The sequence below is a fragment of the Aquila chrysaetos genome, chromosome 8 (assembly GCF_900496995.4).
Source record: "Aquila chrysaetos chrysaetos chromosome 8, bAquChr1.4, whole genome shotgun sequence".
Lineage (NCBI taxonomy): Eukaryota > Metazoa > Chordata > Aves > Accipitriformes > Accipitridae > Aquila > Aquila chrysaetos.
In genome coordinates, this window is record NC_044011.1 from 27,218,491 (window position 1) to 27,238,783 (window position 20,293).

Below are 20,293 nucleotides of genomic sequence, written 5' to 3' on the forward strand. Positions count from 1 at the left end.
GCCTGATCCAGGGCCTTATATCCCCATTTTTTAAAAATTCCTTTTGAATTAACACATTTGCGCTCTCAGTTCAAATGCATATTTCCCCTGACCCACAGCTTCTTCCATGCAACATTCTTCCAAATCAGATTTTCCCAGGAACTTTTACTGAAAACAACTATCTCGCAGCTTCAGCAACATCCAGCCCAGCTGATACAGCCCTCCGGAGAAAATATTGCTAAACTGATGGGTCATCCTGGGACAGAGGCTGCCAGGCACAGAGCAGGAGTGAGCCTGGGCAGCAGCTGGCCCCAGGCAGGGGAAGGAGGCATCCTCAAGCATCCCTGGACTCAGCACTGGGGGTGTCCACCCAATGGTGGTTTACAGATCACCCTGCTTTTCCCTATCCCCCTATTTAGCCACAGAGCAAATCCTTTCAGAGGATGACAAGTGCAAACCCAGCTTTTAGTATCAGAAAGCAAGGTACGCCTTTGTGTCCCGGGAGCCACGTCATGCCTGGCTTCGACAGCCCCATCCATCTTCCAGCCCCATGTGGAAGCAAGGCGGCCCAGGGGACTCAGGACACATCCTGGGCTGGGCTATGAGACACACAAGCATTTGCCAGGGCCCTGAATAGCCTTTTCAGAAACAAAACTAATTTTTCAAGCTTTGGGTTCTTAAGGCCACCAGCTTTCCAAGAAATTTTAAATCTGGTAAAATTCACCCAAATCCTATAATCACTCATGGAAACAAAGGCTGGACTGATTATTTCTGCTAAAAAGTTGGCAGGTTTCCAGCTTCATGAAATGCAGCTTTGCTGAAAGAACATGCTCTTGTGGGCAAAACTGCATATCAGTGGGTTTTAACAACAAATGAAAATAAGGCATTTCAGAAAAAAAAGACCTTTAAAAATAGCCTTGAGGCTATCTTTAACCCCAAGGCTGGAAGAGGAAGGTTCACACTTATTTTTCATCTGTTTCTCCCCGACCCCAGCTAAAATACAAAGGGGCAGGCAGAGTATTTTTAGGCTCCTGTCCCTGCCACAGATGCAAGGAAAGCCACTTTTCCCAAAGCTGGCTGGAGTGCTGCGTGCTGAGACAGCTAGGGGAACCTCTGCCTCCCCCAGCTCCAGGGAAATAGTACTTGGAGATGGTTTTGGGGACCAGGAGCTTATTTGTGGGTGGCCAAATGGGGGTTGGGGCTTGCTCAGCCTAATCATCTTGGGGCAGTTGCCAGGGGCTTTCTCGCAGGGAGATCTGCAAAAGATTAACTGGGTTCTGCCGCAGCACCTCATCACCACTCAGGAAAGGGCCTCTGAGGCTCTCCTCACAGCTCATTTTGGAGGGGGGAGAGCAGGGTGAAGAGCAGCATCCGGCCCTGTGCCACCCACGGCAAGGCGGCCATGGGAAAGGGGCTCGCACACCTCCTTGCCAAAGCTGTTCCTCAGCTCTGGGGTGCACAGATGGACAGGGAGACATCTCGCTCCCTGATGCCATCACTCTTCTCCAAACCCTCAACAATCTCCCAGAAGTGCAAGGACCAGAACTGCACAAAGCCCTCAAGATGTGAGTGCATGGTAGAGAGGCGTGAGGGTGTTCTCAATTTTACTCCTTTCCTAACCATCCCTGATACATAGTTTGCCTCTACTGCTGCCAGATGTGGAAATATCTGGGTGAGAATAGCTACCATAGCTCCATGCTCTTGTGCCTGAGTGGCAGGGGCCAGCTCAGAGCATGTCACCTGAAAGGTGAAGCACAACCTGGTTTTCCCTTTATGTATCCTTTGGTACATACCTACAATGACTTTCACCCATAATTTGCACTGTCCACTTTCAGTTTCACAAGAGCTTTTTGCAATTCCCCAGTCAACCTCCTCTTTTACCATCCTAAATAACTGTCCATCATCAAAATATCCCTTGGTTTTTAATGACTACATTATCCAGCCCAGGTCTAATGACACATGCCACCAGCAACCTCCCTTCCTGGAGAGAGACACCCCTCTATTTCCTAGCTTTAATCACCTATGGGAAGATATTGCCTTTTATGCCATAGCTCTTGAGCTTCTTTAGAAGCCAGCAGCAATATAAAACAGTTCACCCTTACCTCTGTGCTTTTTGAGCACTTCAGAGAACTCAAAGAGGTTGCGAGACACAACTTCCCTCTACAGAAGTCCTGTTGACTCTCCCCAGCTAATTTATGTGTTAATTGTATCCTGTGGCAGAGTTTCTAGTCATTTGACTAGTACAGACATCAGGTACAGGCACAGAGAAAGCTACTGAAGGCTTTGTTCAATGTCCTGTGGAAAGGCAGTGCAGCTGACCTGGTCCAGGAATTGTTTACAAAGTCCTTGCTTAGGAGGATGCAAAACCTTCCAGGGCTCCCCGTGCATTAACTGCTGCACAGCCTCACAACTATTCACCTTGCCTGGACCCCTTAATCCACACACCAGTGGATTTAATGCCACTGTATTAAAGGCAGCAGCTTATGGAGAGGCTGCTGGGAATGTGCTAGCTGGGCTCTTGGGAGGCAGAGCTTGTAAAATAGAAGTTTAATGAACAGGGTGCTGGGTAGAGGAGTTTAAAGTCATGCATAGGAATCTGCATCACCCAAGTCTCTGCCTCTAAGGTTGATGAAGGCATGATCAGTGAAAGCAGCTACACCCAGGAGCATCCCAGCAAGCACAGGGCAACTGGCTCCAGCAAGGGACCAAGGCCTCTGCAGAACGCAGGGCACAAGCAAGGCAGGAGCCAGGACAGTTGCTTTAGATGATTTACAAAGTTAGTGGAAGAGTAGTAGAATTCACCAATTTATTTGAAAATAAAACAACAGAAGAGAATGACAAGAGCAATTATATTACATCAAGTTGGTTCTTTGTTAAATGTAAACAGCAGCACATTATTTTGGAAGATTTTTCTTTTGTAATAGTATTGCAAGATATTCAGCATCTGAAAGCACCTGTCATGTAGAAACACTTTCCAGACACCAGTGAGACACCATCAACTCTCAAGTAGGCACAGGAAATAGAGGCAGTGGGCCAAGTCACTCAATCCACTATTAGGCTTCTTAACACCAACTCAGAAGCAGTGAAGCCACATGAGAAAGCACTGATCCAGTATGAACTCACTCCACCAGTTCAAAGTTGTTTTTTTCTTTTCTAAACAGGCTTCCTTTGAAGCAGCAGGCTTTACCCCAGATCAGGTATCATCTCATCTGTACATCTAACCTCTTGCCAGAGTGGCTACAAACCACGCTCCAGCAGGAGGCATCCAGCCAGCACAAACCGGGCACTGCTGGCTCAGCACAGCTCAGGGAAAGACAACCCACCGCACCGTCTCATGTGTCCTACAAGCAGAGCAGGAACAGCACAAATCTGCTGTTAGTGTGGGTCCAGACAGAGGCACTGACATAGTGACTGACTTAACTGAGAAAGTCAGGAAAAACCAGAGCAGAGACCCAGATATCCTACTGTATGCTGAAAAGTAAATGCATCTTTGGTTTCTAGAGCTACAACAGGCTGCAATAGGATGAAGGCTTGCAGAAGTATTCAGTCACTCCTCCTCCCCGCCTTGGATATCAAACAGCAGAGCTGACACCGCAAAGGTAGATCTCTCAAGTTGTAATATCTGTTCCCATCATGAAGAGGAGGGAGAGGAGCAGTGACTGCCTGCAGGAGACCTGCTCACACCACTGGGGCTTGCAGACACCCAGCACTGAATGGCCAAAGGAGTGACAGACCTCCCACTGCTCACCTTGACTCCCAGGGACAGTTCACTTAGAGCTACACTTTAAGAAAAATGAACTACCAAGAAAAGAATATGAACAACTGCCTGTGTGAGCCTGCCAAGTGCCTGTCGACAGCCCTCATTGCATTGGCAGGAGCAGAGAGTCACAGCTCAGTCATCACAAAGGTATACAGGGCTGTTCAGCTGAAGGACCTTTTCCTGCACTGATTCAGAGTCAAACCAAATGAAGGACCACGCAGATTCAAGGTGGGGCTGCGAGTACCTGATCTGAGGGAATGTGGGAGCAGGACACGTTTGCAGACACAAGCCATCCGCATTTGGAATGGAAAGAAATAGTTACAGAAGAGCACAAGGCAATTGATACAGGAAGGAAGGACCAGCAGATGCCCAATTCTCTTTTCTCCTTTTAAAGGATCTGCCACAACATGCCAGAGGTCTCAGGCCACTGTGTCTGATGGGGCTGTTGTTTCTGGTGCTTCCAGTGGTCTCTTACAGTGTCTCCATGTGACTAGTCCCAGCCGAACAGCAAAGATCAAGCAAGTCACTGCCAGCAGAACAACTAGAAAAGAAACACAGAAGCATATTAGTGCATGAAAAAGTCAGTGATTCTTGTCATACCCCAGCTCCCCAGTATAGGGGGCATTCAGGGAAAGAAGAAAAAAAGAAACGCCCTGTATAGGAGTCATTACCCCCCATCAGAGTTCAGACTTTCATGGCTATCCAGTCAAACTTGCCCAATGCTTCCAGGTCAAGACATTTCTAAAAGGGAGAGGGCTTTATAGACACAGGAATAAAAATTTATTACATTAACAAAACACTCCAACAATAGTTCAACTATATAAAGAAACATGCAGTAGTTTGGGAAAAGCACATTCTCACCCTACCAGCCAAACAAGCTGAACCACTAAGAAAGAAGTTTTGCTGGTAGAAATGCCTACTGCAGGAACACAGCTGTCTGCCAGAGATCACACATACCTCCACATTCCTGGTGGCCATAACCACCAGGAAATGAGTCTCCAGTGCCCTCATGCCTTTGGCAGACAAGCTCTGCTAAGTCCTGCTTAGTGTTTTTAGGCATTACCAGGATCCATCTGCCCTTACAGCACAAGGTTGCATATACTGGAGTGGCTGTGATAGTGGTGCCAGTCCAGAAATTAGCTTTAGCCACTGGTATGTAACAGTGGGAAGGCTGAAGGATGGGAACATGCTCCCTTCTGCTGACCCTACTGTGGGAACAGGCATCTCAAACTGCTACAGCAGGATTCAGAGTTCACACAGCTCAGTCCATTTTGTGCCAGCATAAAACTACTCATGATGGCATAGCTTTTGCCAGGCTGTGATTGTATGGTATTTGGACAGCTTAAGCCCTTTTACAATGGATGACTACACTCAACTCACCTACAGTGGCCTGCAGCAACCAAATAATCCCAGGAAAACTTGTTAAGGCTAGCCTGAGCTCTGTAGAGGGGAGCATGTGCAGGGTTTTGCATTGTGAAATTTAGACACAACCCCTCCTTGAGTCAGAAACTTATGCACTGCTCCTATATCCCAAATGATATAGGGCAATTGGAAGTCCACAGCCTTCATGCCAGCCCCACTCTTCCTCTGGTCTGCCCTGCATCAGATGGAGGTACCAGCAGAGGACCCGAGTGGATGGTGGAAAATTGTAGGGCAAACATTGCACCAGGAAGTAAATTTGAGGCAACACAAGGTTTGAATCCAGCCCCAAGGCTCCTGGGCAATGATTTCTGCTCTACTCTTTACTTTGCAGAATGAATACCTTCTAATAAATCCTTAGTTCTGCTTTTTATAAATATACTTCAAGAGGCAAGTCTGTCTTTCTGCCCCTAATAGACAGGAAAGATGTGGAAGTGTTTACTGGCTGCCTTTTCCAAGAGCTGGAAACAATCCAAAAGACTCACCTATAAAAATGCTGTTTGTCGTCAGGGATGAAAACGAGAAGTTCTTGCATGCGCTGCCAGTCAGAGCTATTATCAGCACTGGGTAGACTGTAAGGTTATAGCGGACATACTTGTCAAGAATAGAGTTTTCTAGATAAAACCTGTGAAGACAAAGACACCAAAGTAAGCATTTCTCTGTACACTTTTTCCCATAGAAAGTTTAAGAAAGGAATTGGACAAACAGTGGGTTTTTTGCAGGCCAATTTGGACCAGAGTCCAAAATTGTTCATTTACTAAAATTCAGAAGATTAATTAAAAAATTATCTAAGGTAAGTTTAGGGAAAAAATAAAGCCATGTTTCATATGTTTTCCATATCAAGCCCTCACCTGCAAACCTAGGGCAGGCTGGGCTCATGCAATTCACAGCAACCTGTTCCTGGCCCACAGCATGTGCTTACTGGCATTGCTGAGGGTCAGGGAAGAAAGGCTCTGCCCAGGCTCCAGGTTCATCTGCCATGAATTATAACAGAGGCCTTTGTACACTGTGTTGGTAAAGGGACAGACCATGAATGAATTGGGACAGATAGTCTAACCCATTTGTGAGAGGTGGAAGGGGTCTTCCAGGCTTAGTGGGATCCCATGAGATTGCTTACCATATTACTAGGTCAAGAGCAAGGATGCTTAGAGAAGCAGTTGTTGCTGTCTCATTGGACACATTCCACTTGTAGATCAACACAATGGCGAAGTTCAGCAGAGTAGCAATGGTGGTCCATGTTGCATACAGTGCCAGCCCATTCTGGACCTGCCACATAGCACAGCAAGATGACAAGCAGTAACAAAAAAGGTAATTCATGGTTGTCTTTTGTGACCCATAGGTCCTGGGGCAGTTAAGCCAGCCTTCTGGACCTAGCTGCAGGGGAAGTCCCTCAACATGGAGAAGAGTTGAAGCCTTGGAGTCCCCAAAGTACCCCCAAGAACGACCCCAGTGGCAGCTGCAGAATTCCCTGTACAAAGCCCTGCAACCCCAGCAAGGAGTTCCCATCCGCACCCCAAAGTGCGCAGGCTGCCTGGCCCAGTTGTTGCAGGCTGCTGTAACTGGCAAAGAGAACAGTTTTCTTGAATCTCAACCACCTCCCAGCAAACATCTTTGCCACATGGAGCCTCCAGTAGGCAATATCAAGGGCTGGAGTCACTCCTGAGTGAGGATGGGGAACCCAGCTATTCCCCTTTCCCTGTGTTATACTGGTATCTCAGGAAATGCAATAGAATGGTGTAAAGAACAGAGCCCGCTCCCAGTTTGTGCCAAGATATGTAGACACATTTCCAGCAGGGTTGGTAGGAACTTTCCTGTGCAGGGCCTCTCAGCTTTGCAGGCTCCCCCTCCACTGAAAACCTTCCTAGATCCTTGGATGGGCTTTTTCAGCTGACCCACTTTCTCACTGAGCAATGCCATCATCAAGCAAAGGAACTAAAGGTGGTTAAAGCACACACAGCAGCCATGAGAGGAACTGCAGCATGAGGTGTCCTGGATGGGGAGTAAGGGATCGGGGTAGCAGGTTTGAGCTAGGAGAGGCACAGGGAGGGAAACCAAGGAGTGATGGAGTATTAGCATGTTTATCTTATTTTCTCTGTGCAGTTTGCCAAACACACACCCACTCTTCTCGGGAGAAGAGAAAAGTCATTTTCTTTCAGAATTTGGCAAAACTCAGAAAGGCAGCTGTATTTGAAACCTTGAGCAGTGCATACTTCCCCATGTAAGAACTATATAATTTTTTGTAGTCAGATACCTGGGACATCACCATCAGCTACAGCAATAGAAGCCACCCTTAGCAATGGCTTTTCCCTCTGCAAGATATATTGTTTGCACCCCAAACACAAGTCTGGGCTGAAGTTTTCATGCTTCACTGAAAACTTCATTCTGTAGCAGCTAGAGAAGTACAAAGGATATACCTTGCTCTGAATCATGCCCATGATGTCTGATCAGAAACAGATGTAATTAAGCCCATGTGCACCTGCAGCAGGCACAAGTTAAAGTCAGGACAGAAATCTTCCCTTACTTATCTTCTGCCATTGAATCTTTCATTCTTGATACCTTCAGCACTGCACAGAGATTTTTAGCATTTAGTAACAGCACAGCTTCCCAAATGCCACTTACGAGGATGCGGATGAGCCAGAGCTCAGCTTTGTGACCCTTCACAAGCCACGAGGAATGGATGCTCAAGGCCTGGTGTGAAATGAAGAGGGAGGCACACGTGGTAAAAGTGAGAGCTGCCAGGAACACCAGGGCTGGTAGGAGGTATCTAGGACAAAGAACATGCACGCATACAGTACACAATACATTTTTTTCAGTGGTGTCACAATGCCTTAATTCATAGCTTTAGTGTTTGGCCTTTACTGACTTTAAGTTAATCAGCCTTTAATAAAGGTAATCACTACATGTAGCCCTCATTTTGACATACTGCTGTTTTTTCTCTGTTAAATCACAAAGTTATTTTCCTGACTGCAACTGATTTCTTCACCTCTTGACAGTGGTGCTTTTATAAGCCTTTCATGTGACCATGATTATGAAAACAATCCAAGGCAAGGAGCTTAACTGTATTTATGAAGAGAGGCATGGCTCCTGTCTTACCTGTGGAGAAAAACACATGGAAGAACAGCAGCTTTGAGGAAATCTTAGACTTCAATAACTGATCCACCTCATGGGCAAGATGAAAACTTTGTGCAAAAACCCCAAACTTTTACAAAGGCCGCCTTTCCCAAGGCTTGCCATAGAGTTTTACAGGTGTGATTAAGTGTTCACACACAGGGGAAAGGGCTAAATGAAGTATTGAGCCAGTCCCAACAAAAGGGTTAGAAAGCATTTGTAACAAAAGGCAACTTACTCTCGGTCCCACAGAAACAGCCATCCAACATTGAGGCCATTATTCAGAATCCACGCCACATAAAAAGGTATTGGCAGCAAGTCTGGCTTTATGTAGACACATCCAAGTTCATTCCTGCCAGGAAAAGTGGGTATGGAGAAAGGAAAACAATGCCTGCATTGACCAACCAAACTTTCCTGGCCTCATTTTCCTCATACTAACAGGGACCCTACATTGGAGTTAAATATTTCAGCTTAAATCAGACTCTCTCCTCTGCATCCTTCTCTGACACAATACATTCCCTGTGGCTTTCCCCATCAGGACACTGTCCCATAGTACAGAACTCCTTGCTGGTCTCTGAGCCACCACAGGTTTAGTGGGTACTAAGCTTTGGTCCACAGATGCTGCAAAGCTTGTGCCACTGGTGGTGGTACCAATGGCATGGTCATGGGATTCTAGCCCAGTTCCTGGGGAAAAAGGCTTTTGGGATCATTGTGCATGCACACACAACATATACACATATGCACTTGCACTTACGTGTATATGGACTTGATCACTCTTGTACAAACACATACTTCATTCTTCCTTCAACCTTCAGCATTGGCCAGTATCAACTGAGTGACTTCTTATAAGTCATGTGAAAACAGCAGATACACAAGACTCAACCTAAGCAGTCCATGGTCCCTCTCAACAGAAGAGCTGCAATGTAAGTCTACCCCACAGAAGACATGGCAGAATATTACAGATATTGCATGGTCCTGCATGAAGCAGTTATTGACCTCATAGCCCCAGGAAAAGCTTCAAGTCCAGTTCAGTGACCCAAGAGACTTCTCAATGCCAATTCTCTGATCTCTAACAGCAAGTAACCTAAAAGCATTAGCTCCATAATTCATTAATTTTGCCCCTGTGGATTCTCAGCATCTAGCAGCGGGTAAGTGCAGCTACTGGGTAACTCCGTCAAATCACATGATCAGTGGAAAACAGGCCTCAAAAGTTTACGTGCTTTGTAACATGTCCACACATTAGAGCCATTCATACACACCTCAAAATTGCTTCCCAGCTTTGGATGCTGAACCTAAAAGATGCTCCAGCAGCAGACCTTCAGCATGTCAAATCAAGAGAAATTGCAGTGGGTTTACTCTGACTAAAAACCCCAGAAAAGGGGGTAAGAGACTGAGCTACAGAAAGGAAGAGCCACTGTCCCTCATTTACACCATAAGCAGGGAAAATACCTTCGGCAGATCCCTGACAAGGCGTAGAGAAGCCAGGCAAGCTGCCAGGCATAGATGACATTCCAGATGAGGAAAGTCCAGCCAGCTGGTGTGAAGTCAGTGTTGTACTTGTCTGAGATGTTTCCAGGGGTTGTCCTGAACAGACCTGTGGCGGTGAATGTTATTGCAGGCAAAAGCATTACCACATACCAAGGATGGGGAAAGACTGCTGGCTTCCCTCACCCTCCAATCTTCCTCAAAGCTTAGTCCATACTTCAATGGATCTGAGGGAGATGAGAGGATGCCCTTGGTGAAAACAAGCTGTGTGCTGCAGTTGGCTTGCCTTCAGACACCCATTATGGGATCCCTGTCCCTATGGGGAACCCTGAGCACCTTCCCTCTTATGCAGAACCAGAAAAGCCAGTTGCATGTGAAAGCCAGAGAGAAGCACAGTGTCCATTTCTGACAGATTCAGCTGGGTAGTGTTCAAACCAAGCACTACTGCCCTCTACAAACCCACAGCAGCAGCCTGAACAGCTTCCACCAGTGATACAAGGGCAATGTATGCAAAGATTGCCTTTCACCTGCCACTAGATCCAGGTTCACCAGGGACAAAGCCATTTACTTGGATTTCAAGGGACTGGATAGGGCTCAGGCACCTGGCTATAACACCTGGAAGATGCACCAGCTACTTCCATCTTTCACAGATCAAGGTGTATTTGGAGAAGTAATGAGGTAACAAATAGAGCTATCCCATCTAAAGACACCTTATATCATTAAATGATATAATGCACAAAATCCACTTCTGAGCAAAGACAATTTGCTTGTGTTACCTTTGAGTATCCCAGTGGCATTTCCAGCATTCAGTATCACCATGACCGTGAACGTAGCCAGAGACAGAAACATCACCAAAATCTTCAGTTTGTGTATAGCATCCATTTTACCCTGCAACAAATTAGAGATATTGTTTGGCTATCCTAATATATGCCTAAGTTTGTTCCACATGCAAGAGGTTGTTTTAGAAATAACATTGTAAATTCCCCAGTTTTGACTGCTGACTTATTTGTGGTGTTTTCATAAGAACTAAAAAGGCCTTGTGTGGGCTAGTAGCATCTTTGTTTGAAACAGCATCCTCTTGAGAGCAGCAAGTGTCAGCAGCCCAGAAGACAGCCTAAAACCAGGGCAAGCAGCTGATACTTCCCCAGAATACTCTTTCAACAGCTCAAGGATTTCTAGCAGTAGTGTCTTTAATAGTCTCTCATGAGTTTAAGACTGTAAACTCTCCAGATCCATGAAGTAATCCAATGATCTGGAAAAAAACCTGCCTCAGTGTCCAAGATTGTCCATTAACTTCTACTAGCCCCTAGCACTGCAGTGGCTAAAGACCCCCATACAAGTTTCAGATGGAGAGCAAACACTACAAACACGTGGGAAGGCTGCCTGGGTTCTGGACAGCCCTGACCCACAGAAGCAAAGAGGCCTTGCTAAGTTGCAGAACTGAAATGGGAAGCCATGGTCTGCCCAACAAGCAGCCTGCTCTGCCACCACCCATCCCTTACTGGCATAGTGCAAGAGACATAGCTCAGGTTTGCCTATGGACATATTGCAAAGGTTTTAAGCTCTAAATAATTAGCATGCAAGTGTAAAAACAATCCCAGCTTATCTTACATCACTATTGCAGTTTTACTGAAGCAAACAGGCCTATCAATTTTGCCTGCTTTAGGAAGGAAATATGAGAAAATTAAAGTCTTGGCTTTGCAGCCATGTGCCTTTTAGTTCAATATAGCTTTTCACATTTACCTCTCTAATCCTATAACTCCTACAAAATAACTTCTTTTCATGGTGGTATTACCTCCTCATCTACTGGCTGCAAATAAGATTTAAATGCTTTAGCAGGTCTCAAGAACTTTATAGAATTTACAATCTACATACATTTTTTTCAAGGTTAAGTAGTGACTTGAGCTCTCCCAAGTGATCTCCAGTAGTCCACAATTTGTTATATCAAGGAAAAGGTCTGTGCCACCTGTAAGAGTAAAGCATACATCCATCCACACTATAGGGAACAGCTTTATTTCCCCTCACAGCTCAGCACTTGAGCTGCCTTCTCTATACAACAGCACTTCAATGCCTTCCAGGGCTGGCAGGAATAACCACCAAGTTGTTCCAAGCTGCTCAGTGTTGAACTAATAAATTTCAGTTCCCACTTCAGTGGATGGTTTTATAGATCCAGGCTTTGTTCATGGACTGAGCTGCATCCAGGCACATCACAAGGAAGCAGGAGAGGAAATTGTTTTCTGTAAATCCATACAAGCTTTTCCCTTTTCAATTCCATCTAAACAGAAAACCACCTTTTTTTTTTTTTTAAATTAAAATCCTATCTGGAAGAACTCATTTAACTCAAGATATCAAATCCCAAAACAACTTATTGTTTTCAGATACACTGAATTAGCAAATTCTGAAAAAAAAAATCCACTTGTACTATTAAAGTTATCATTTCTGACTCGGGAAATAAGTGACCTGCAGATTTCTGAAAGCCAGGAAAATGTAGGAGGGAAAATATCAGTGTACACTTGTCCTATTCTTATATTCTTTCCTTGAACACTGACTTTTGGCCACTCTAAACCAGCACATGGGACTACATGGTCCTTTGATCTTACTGTCAGGCCAAACCTACGTTCTCCTGATAGTCCTATAATTGAATTCAGCACCACATTATTAGCATATTTGGAGGAGACTTGATTACACAGCTTCAGAGACACCCATACTCATTTACAGAAGTCTAGGAGGCAAGCGTTATTTTAAAAGCAGTCAATAGTTTCACTCCTGTCTCCCACCTCCTGCCTCCCTCTAATTTATTGCCAGCAATAAACATCTGCAATATTTCCCTGCCTGCAGTTATCACTCAAATACCCTTTAGAAGAACCAGAAATATTACTCACAAGGATCTACACAGGCTTTTTGGCAGCGTCTTACACCTGTAGTTCAGCTACCACCAGCGCTGGGGAGTATCCGCCGCTCAACCTTATCTAAAGAGATTTTATACAACTTTCAGCAGATTAATAATCATGCACTATTAAAAAAAAATCACAGTAGTTAGACATGCTTTCCATCTAAGCTGCAGCCTCCAATCAGCTAAAGCCTTCCAAAACCGAGCACTTATGCAAGAGAAATGTGATTACTTAACAAGGGCCTTTTATAACAGCCGGAGCAGTGCACACTCCCAACTTGCTGACAGACAAAAGCTAATGAGTGCATGCTCTCAGGCTCTTGCCTGCTTCATCCTTCCCTAACTCTGCCACAAGGAGGGAAACTCACCACTCCAGTGCAAAATATTGCATCTCAAAATTGTAGCCAGGGCAGCACTCCTGTGTGGGAAAAGGAACACTTGGAGGGGTAGCTGCAGGAACAGCCTGCATTTGGGGTTTGGGGAAGCTGGAGATGTAACACATAGCAAGGTCTGGATCCTCTGAGCAGCTACAGATCTTCCTATAGCCCCAGAGGGAGCTGAAAGCTGAGCTTCTCTCAGGACTTGGCACTCAGGGGGCATTTTATGGTGTTACACATTGTATAGGTACAAGTAACTTCTCTTGCACAGCAAGCACATGTATAGTAATCCTGTATTTTTATACTTCACATCTATTCCTTGCAGTGCAGCGCATAGTCTGTTGAAAATCCCTGAACCTCACAGCTGGGCTTTACATAATTTCTAGACCTGAAGGACTCTAGAAACCCCAGGGAGAACCTTCCTGATGTCAGAACCAGAAAGGAAGGACAGGTGAGAAGGTAACCTCAAACCTGAAGTTCTAAACAGACTTTTCCAAGATTTTTTTTTTTTTTTTAAGAGATTGGTTTCAAGCATATTGCACAAGTAAATTTTTGTTTGCAGATATGGAAAATGCTCCTGCCCCCCACTGCAAGCCAGTCCCACAGAAGCAGAGCAACCCACACCAGCTGATCAGTCTCCACCTGCATCTCTGCCCACTACAGGACTGCAGTCTCACCATATCCACTCCTCATTTTGTATTTCTGCTTGTTTCCCCTCAAATTTAAACTATTATAGCCAGTTAAAAATATGCTTCAGCATCAAAATGTTATTTATCTTGTGCAACTACAGTGCCTACCAAGCAGACAGTCTTGCTGGGGATTCCTCCATGTCAAATAAAGGCAGTGAATAAACTAGCACCTATCCTCACCCATTAGAGGCAACATCACAGGGCTAGGTATGAACCCTGCTAAGGCTTCCTTGGCCTTTGGGGTAGGGGTACAAAGCCTACATGAATATGGATTTGCCAGCTGTGGGGAAGGGCAGGGCATCCAGCCAGCACTGCCACTGCCTACCTTCTCAGTGTAGGTCTGAGGTCCACCCTTTGAAGGTATTCTGATGAGGAAACCAGTGGCTTAAGTATGATTATTTCATATCAGCCAGACAATACATCATGCTCTACACACCGGTCAGAGACAAGAACAGCTCATACATAACCTGTTCCTTGAAGAAAACTAAGGCCTGAGCTTACAGCATGGTGACATTAGCACCTTCCTCTCCTTTTTTCACTTTGTGTATCCCCCCCAGATATGTACAGTGACTCTCCCCATGTCCTAGAAAGTGCCTTTGGGTTACAAGTTTATAAGCACTGTTACAGCTAGCATGGGCTGAAATACAAGCAGGACCATTACGTACATCATATGGTCCTCTCTTCCTAGTATATTAAAATCTACAATGCACTTTTTCCACACTGGACCATGTCTTATTCATGGCTCACATTATATATATATATTTATATATTTTTTTATATATATATATTTATATATAGAGAGAGAGAGAGTGTGTATATATGCATATATATGTTTTTACTTATCAGATAGTCCAAACAACCTCAGCACAATGTCAGACATTTCATTTTCATCCAACAAATGGGTGGTTTGAAATTCTTCACTTAATACAGACCAGTATCTTACACACAACTGTTAGGCAGAGCTGATCAGGTAGGTCCATGCTGATCTAAATGCAGGGCAAGTTCTGCATGCAGGAAACATCGGCCAGGTCAGAGAACCAACACACACTTTGATGTCCCATGTTCCTGCTGGTTATTTCATAATGCCTCTGTCCTGGAGTGAGACAACTGGAAGCAATGCCACCATAGCGGTGGCCTTGTCCTCTTGCTGCAGTAAGCCTGGCAGAAGCTTTAGGCCCACATTCTGGGTTTCCACAGTTATTTTTTCAGAATAAATTGCAACACAGGCCTTGAATAAAATATTCAAAATTATTTTATCATGCAGCTCTACAGAAATCCCTAAAGTAAGTTTGCAATATACAGAGGAATGTACTCAGTGCTTATAAATGTGTTAAAACTGAATGGCTCTTGCTTCGCTAGGCTGCACAGAGTTGCCAAAAGTGGGAATGCTCAAGTACAGCTACAGCTCTACGATACCAATGTCAAACTCAAAGCAAGCATTTATGGAAAGGCCTTACCTTTCTAGTATATCTTCACTGAAAGAACTTTTAGACTTATGTCTTCCGCATGGGTTTCAGTTCAATATCCTTGCTGGCCTGTTGAGGAAGAAAAATTATAGTGTCAGATGAGTGACAAATGCAGTTATATACATTTCAGCCAAGAAACAGCTGTTAATGTTTGTATGCACAAAGCAAAGCGTGATACAATCCACATTCACAAAAAGATGTGTCTTGAAATCAAGATACCCAGCAACAACGCTGAATGAAATCACTGGAACCAATTCCACAACACAGCCAGTGTTCAATACTTTTGAAGACAAGCTGCTTTGAATGAAATATAAGTTTGTATTCACCTGGGTCATGATAGAGGAAGATAGTTTCCAGCCAACAGTTATTTTACCACCGTGGCAGTTTTCCACTGATAAGCAGGGGAATATACATACTCTTTCTGTATTACCAAAAAATCTTTAAGAAGGGTCTATCTTTAGATCCCTCATTTGTAAGTTTCCCAGCACAAAAAAAAAAAATAGGAAAAAAGTTGCTTTTCAAGAAGAGATCTACCATGCCCATCCCTCTCCATACACACTCCCTGCAGCACCATGTTGCATTCCACCAGCATCAGTGCACCTTAGACACCAGTTCACATGCAATAGTGGGACTGGTTGCAATGGGACCACAGCTCTGCTGTCATTCCCCTGTGCACTAGAAAGCAGTGTAAGCATTTACAAGGTGCTGAGCTAGCATGAGCAGACTTTGCATTGGAATTAATGTCCTGCTGACAAGAGGAAGATCCTTTTTTTTTTTTTTCTTTTAAACATGAATCTTCCCACTAGTAGCTGAAATAAGACATTGTGAGCACAGATAGTTTTAAGTCCCAGCACAGAAAGGGGAAGCCAATTGCTTTCTACCTAAAGGTACCACTGGAGGCCCTGCCCTCAAAATAAACTCATTTTTCACAGTGCAGGAACTAAGACAAGTTCATCCATGGGCAGCTCACCCACTTAAAGGCACACACCATCATTAGCAGGAAACTCCAGAAGCAAAGCACCAGAAAAACCACTTTTCCTCACCAAGGAAGACTCTAATGTCATCTAGGACAGAAGCGTTTCTCCTATCTGGAAACCAGCACAAACAGTTGAAAAAAGCTAGTGCCAGGGTAGTGGTTATATTTACTTCCAGCCCAGGAACTCAAAATAAAATAGCCTATGAAAAGGAGGTGCTCTCAACACCAAAGGATGCGCACAGGCAGGGAAGAGCTGACCTGAAAAGCTGAGCCCCAGATGCAGATGCGAGATGACTCCTTGTCCCAGATGCAGCCACCAGCAGGGATCCCTGGTTCAGGTCAGAAACTCTCATTGCCCTGACCCACGCTGAACTGCATGCGGGACAGCCATCACAGCCACCCTGAACACCTCCCCAGCAAGGCAGGAGCTCAGCAACTCCAAACCAGACCACCAAAGCCTTTTGTCCCCATCAGCAGCAATGACTGGTTTAAATCCAAAATGCATTCTGCACACTCAGAGCTCCAGTTTAATCTTTACAGCCACTTGCTTTAACTCCAGCCTCTCCAAATGTGCCAGGCAAACTGGCACCCAAGAGTCAGCATCTGCGTTGAAAATAATTTCCAGGCCAAGTTCAGCAAATGTTGACAAGCAAATATACTAATCTTCTAACAACAGATCAAGATCCTAATCCTGCTGTGGGTTAATCTGGGTGCCTTCAGTGCCAGGGATTAGCCTTTCTACACTGCTAGAAGGGATGGGATTTGACCGGACGTGCTAGGATGGGCACACAGTGAAGAGGATCTGTGTTAGCAATCCCCTTTGGGTATTTTAAGAAGGAAAATCATCTGATTTTTATTGTTGGAGAACAGAACAGATCCACCCTTTGGCAGCAGGGAAACCTCCCTAAGTTTGAGGGAACAAGAATGGTGATAGGAATCCACTACCCACTTATTTTCAACCAGACTTTAAGGCAGCTGCCATGCTAAAGTTCATTGACTGATCTCCAAATCTTTTCACTGAGCTCTAGATTAAGGACATTGTTGTAAGCATTTAAGTAACTCAAAACTAACCCCTGCCCCCCTCCTGTGAGAGAAAGAGCAGAAAAAAGACAACGCAATTCTGTCTTTAAGCTAAACTTTGAGACAAAAAACAGGAAATATTCTCCCCAGATGTTCTCACTTACTGGTTAAGCATTGGTAAGTTTGCCTTCTTCAAGGGCAGCCCAAGAGGCAGCAGCAGTGTCTGGCAGGCAGCATCCACAACATCAGACTGGAAGCACAGCAGCAGGCAGCACTTTCTGGAGCTGGCAGGCAGACTACAGGTACAAGAAACCAGAAACTCACCTGTGCCACCCACCCCTTCAAACAGGATGACTGTGAAGAGATGACAAAACCAGTAGAGTTAAGCAGGGATGAACAAATACACATTTATATGGCTTGATACCTCCATTTTGTAAGCTTTATTTTATTCAATCTCATGGCACTACTGCTGCTCACAGGACTCCCCCATGTCCTCCTCTGTCACTGAAGGAGTGACACAACCAACAGCATCCATTCAGTACTTCCTTTGTCCAGCATCACTTCTGTATCCTTATTGATTTTAAGAATACAGACATATTTGCCTCCTGGGTAGCTTTTCTCTGCGCTTTTCTCTGCCCTTACTGCTATCACCCCTGAATGCTTCACAAGCATTTTATTCCCCCCCCCCCCCCCCCCCCCCCAACAACTCCATGAGAAAGAGCAAAAGGCACCCAGGAAAGAAGCCCCTTGCACTGACAGCAGCACAGCAAGTGTCTATAAGCCCTCAGTGGGTATAGATAGCTATTTTGCAGAGCCCACATGGCCACCCAGCATGGTCAGGAAGAGACAGACAGGAAGGGAGAAAAGGCACCTGGATTATAGTCAGAGCACAAGTTTCTCTGACTTCTGGTAGAGCAGAGAACTGCCTTCGTTTTATAGCTACAGCATCCAGGTCAGCAAGAACCTCTCGCACAGAAAGCCTGCTTTGTAACTTGGGTGGCCTGATTTTCTTTATAGCATTTTTGTGGCACTTTATATGTTTAAATGCAGAAGTGTCACCTATAATTGACAGCATTCAATGCATCTCTCAAATGGGCAACATGCATCTCAGGATGACCATCTAGAAAACGGGAAACACCACAAACATTTTGATTGCGGTAGTTTTCCTACAAAAGGGCAGCATGAAGCTTAAACAGACAGCTTCAATTCACAGCAGTTGAGTGCCTGACTTTAGCATGAATACTCCTTTAACATAGCAATTTTGCAATTTAATTATCAAGGTATTATTTTAAAGGCAACTGGAGTATATATAAAATGCCATCACATGGCTATATATCACCTCCTACATGAATCATTAGCAGAACTGTAACATTTAGTTCCATCACTGTGGGAAATTAGTAGAACAAAACTCAGTGCTAGACCTTACAGACAGGGAAGGTGATTTTTATTAAAAAGAATCCAATAAGTTGATTCTACCCACTCTCCCATCAACATACTTCCATGCAGAGCTGTGTCCATCAGTCTAGCCAGGATCATCTGTGTGCAGCAGGAAGCACGTGTGATAACACCATCACCACCTCACTGCATCTCCTGGGCTCCTTTATTTTTGGATGCATCTTTTATACCCTTAATCTCGAGCCTCACTGTCTTGCCTCACCCTTCGAGAGTTTCAGGCAATACTGAGTTTTCTGTTATCCTTATCTGGATATTTCACAGCTTCAGTACTGTTGGTCATCATCTTGTCACCTTATTTCTAAGACCTCAATTTGGTTTTTGCCTTTTGTTTCTTTGCATGAAACACATGGCATGGCTCTGCAGCAATACATGCCACTCCTTTAACCCTTCATCTGCTGTTTTTCTGGTCTCTTCAGCTGTGCATTTCCATTCACACCAATATTAGTATTTCTGTCAAAAACCTCTACATCAGGCAGGTCTTAGTCACAAGATGCTGGCACAGCTAATACAAGTCAAAGCTGTTAACTTTCTGTGGACCAGGCCAGGGGACAACCTTGGCAACAAATCACACAGCTTTTGGCTGGCCATACAGATATATGGACATTGAAGATTTCTGCATATTGTGGCAAATTTCAGACAGCAGTCTCTCTAAGTGGTTCTCATGTGTATATGTTACCATACAAGCTTCATTCACCCTCTTTCCCATATCCCTCATCCTTGCTTGTGCATCCACTCAGTGCACATCTGTCTCAGTTCTCCTCATTCCACACAATTGCCCCATCCCCTTCCTCCCAGGGAAAATACCTTTTCTAAAGGCTGTTTCTGCCAGCCTCTACCTTCTCCTCTCCCACACCAAGGATGGGCATAAGGATTTTCAGACCTATAACTTGACAGAATTATTTGGCTACTTTTCACAAAGGCAAAAAAGCACACCCTTTGCTCCAGGTTGATCTTCCAGCCAAATTCCCAGGCCACCTTTCAGAACATGGGAGTGTTAAAATAATTAGACAGCTATTTTAGTCAGAAATTTAAGACAAAACATATGTTCCCTCCTAAACTTTGTCAAAACCAGTGAGACCTTTTGTATTATAACTTCTCAGAAAAAAAGCAAGTCTGAGGCAAGCAAGAAACAATGGAAAACAGCAGTAACAAGGGAAAACTGGAGCCAAAGAAGAAGTTTTGGTTAAGTCAGAAATGAAGAAAGGGAGTTCTAGCAGGAAGCATAAGGAAGCCATAGCTGCAAACAATGTTGTCATTTTGGCCTACACGAAATGCATTTATTAATGAAGACATATATGCACACCCACATATGTAGATCCTCAGAGTGCTCTGCAGCCTCTCCAAGGTCATGCAATACACTGCTTTTCTCACTCAAGCTGGAGACCAAGCATGCCCATGGAAAGCCAGCTGGAGACAGGGGCTTTACATCTCAAGGAGGTGAAATGCTGCTTCTCACAGAGGCTTTTTTTCAGCCTACAAATGTTCCTGGGCCCCATCACACACCACTTGAGACCTGCCTATTCCTGCACAGGTAGTTAAGGACCTACTCCCAATGCATCTGGTGATTTGGGGTTACCTCTGGTTTGGACCCAAGGTGCCTTAGAAGAGACTTATTCTTTGGAGTGACTGGAGTTCCTTCCTCAGATAACACAAGAAGGTGTCTAAAGAA

At 44.7% G+C, this 20,293-nt stretch overlaps 1 protein-coding gene across 3 annotated transcripts; it reads right to left on the minus strand.

The window, feature by feature from the left end:
• Window positions 1–3,128: 3,128 nt before the first annotated feature.
• On the minus strand, window positions 3,129–17,520 carry LOC115345134. Of its 3 annotated transcripts, none has more exons than XM_030023474.2 (10): window positions 17,334–17,520; window positions 15,165–15,242; window positions 12,634–12,720; window positions 10,528–10,639; window positions 9,716–9,860; window positions 8,505–8,618; window positions 7,778–7,922; window positions 6,276–6,424; window positions 5,644–5,783; window positions 3,129–4,280 (listed from the first exon to the last, which is right to left on the minus strand). In XM_030023474.2, the coding sequence occupies exons 4-10, from the start codon at window positions 10,631–10,633 to the stop codon at window positions 4,159–4,161; spliced, it is 921 nt and encodes a 306-aa protein (XP_029879334.1). In that variant the 5' UTR covers window positions 10,634–10,639; window positions 12,634–12,720; window positions 15,165–15,242; window positions 17,334–17,520; the 3' UTR covers window positions 3,129–4,158. The 3 variants fall into 3 exon arrangements, with proteins under 3 accessions (XP_029879334.1, XP_029879335.1, XP_029879333.1); XM_030023475.2 differs by lacking the exon at window positions 17,334–17,520 and adding an exon at window positions 16,408–16,701; XM_030023473.2 differs by lacking the exons at window positions 15,165–15,242; window positions 17,334–17,520 and having other exon boundaries at window positions 12,634–12,935.
• Window positions 17,521–20,293: the final 2,773 nt, after the last annotated feature.

Coding starts and splice junctions, on each gene's coding strand:
- LOC115345134 (XM_030023474.2), bottom strand. CDS start 10,633: ATGGATGCTATACACAAACTGAAGATTTTGGTGATGTTTCTGTCTCTG. Junction 8,619..9,715: donor TTGTCAGGGATCTGCCGAAG/GTATTTTCCCTG, acceptor TTTTCCTGGCAG/GAATGAACTTGGATGTGTCT. Junction 7,923..8,504: donor CTGTTTCTGTGGGACCGAGA/GTAAGTTGCCTT, acceptor TCTTTGTCCTAG/ATACCTCCTACCAGCCCTGG.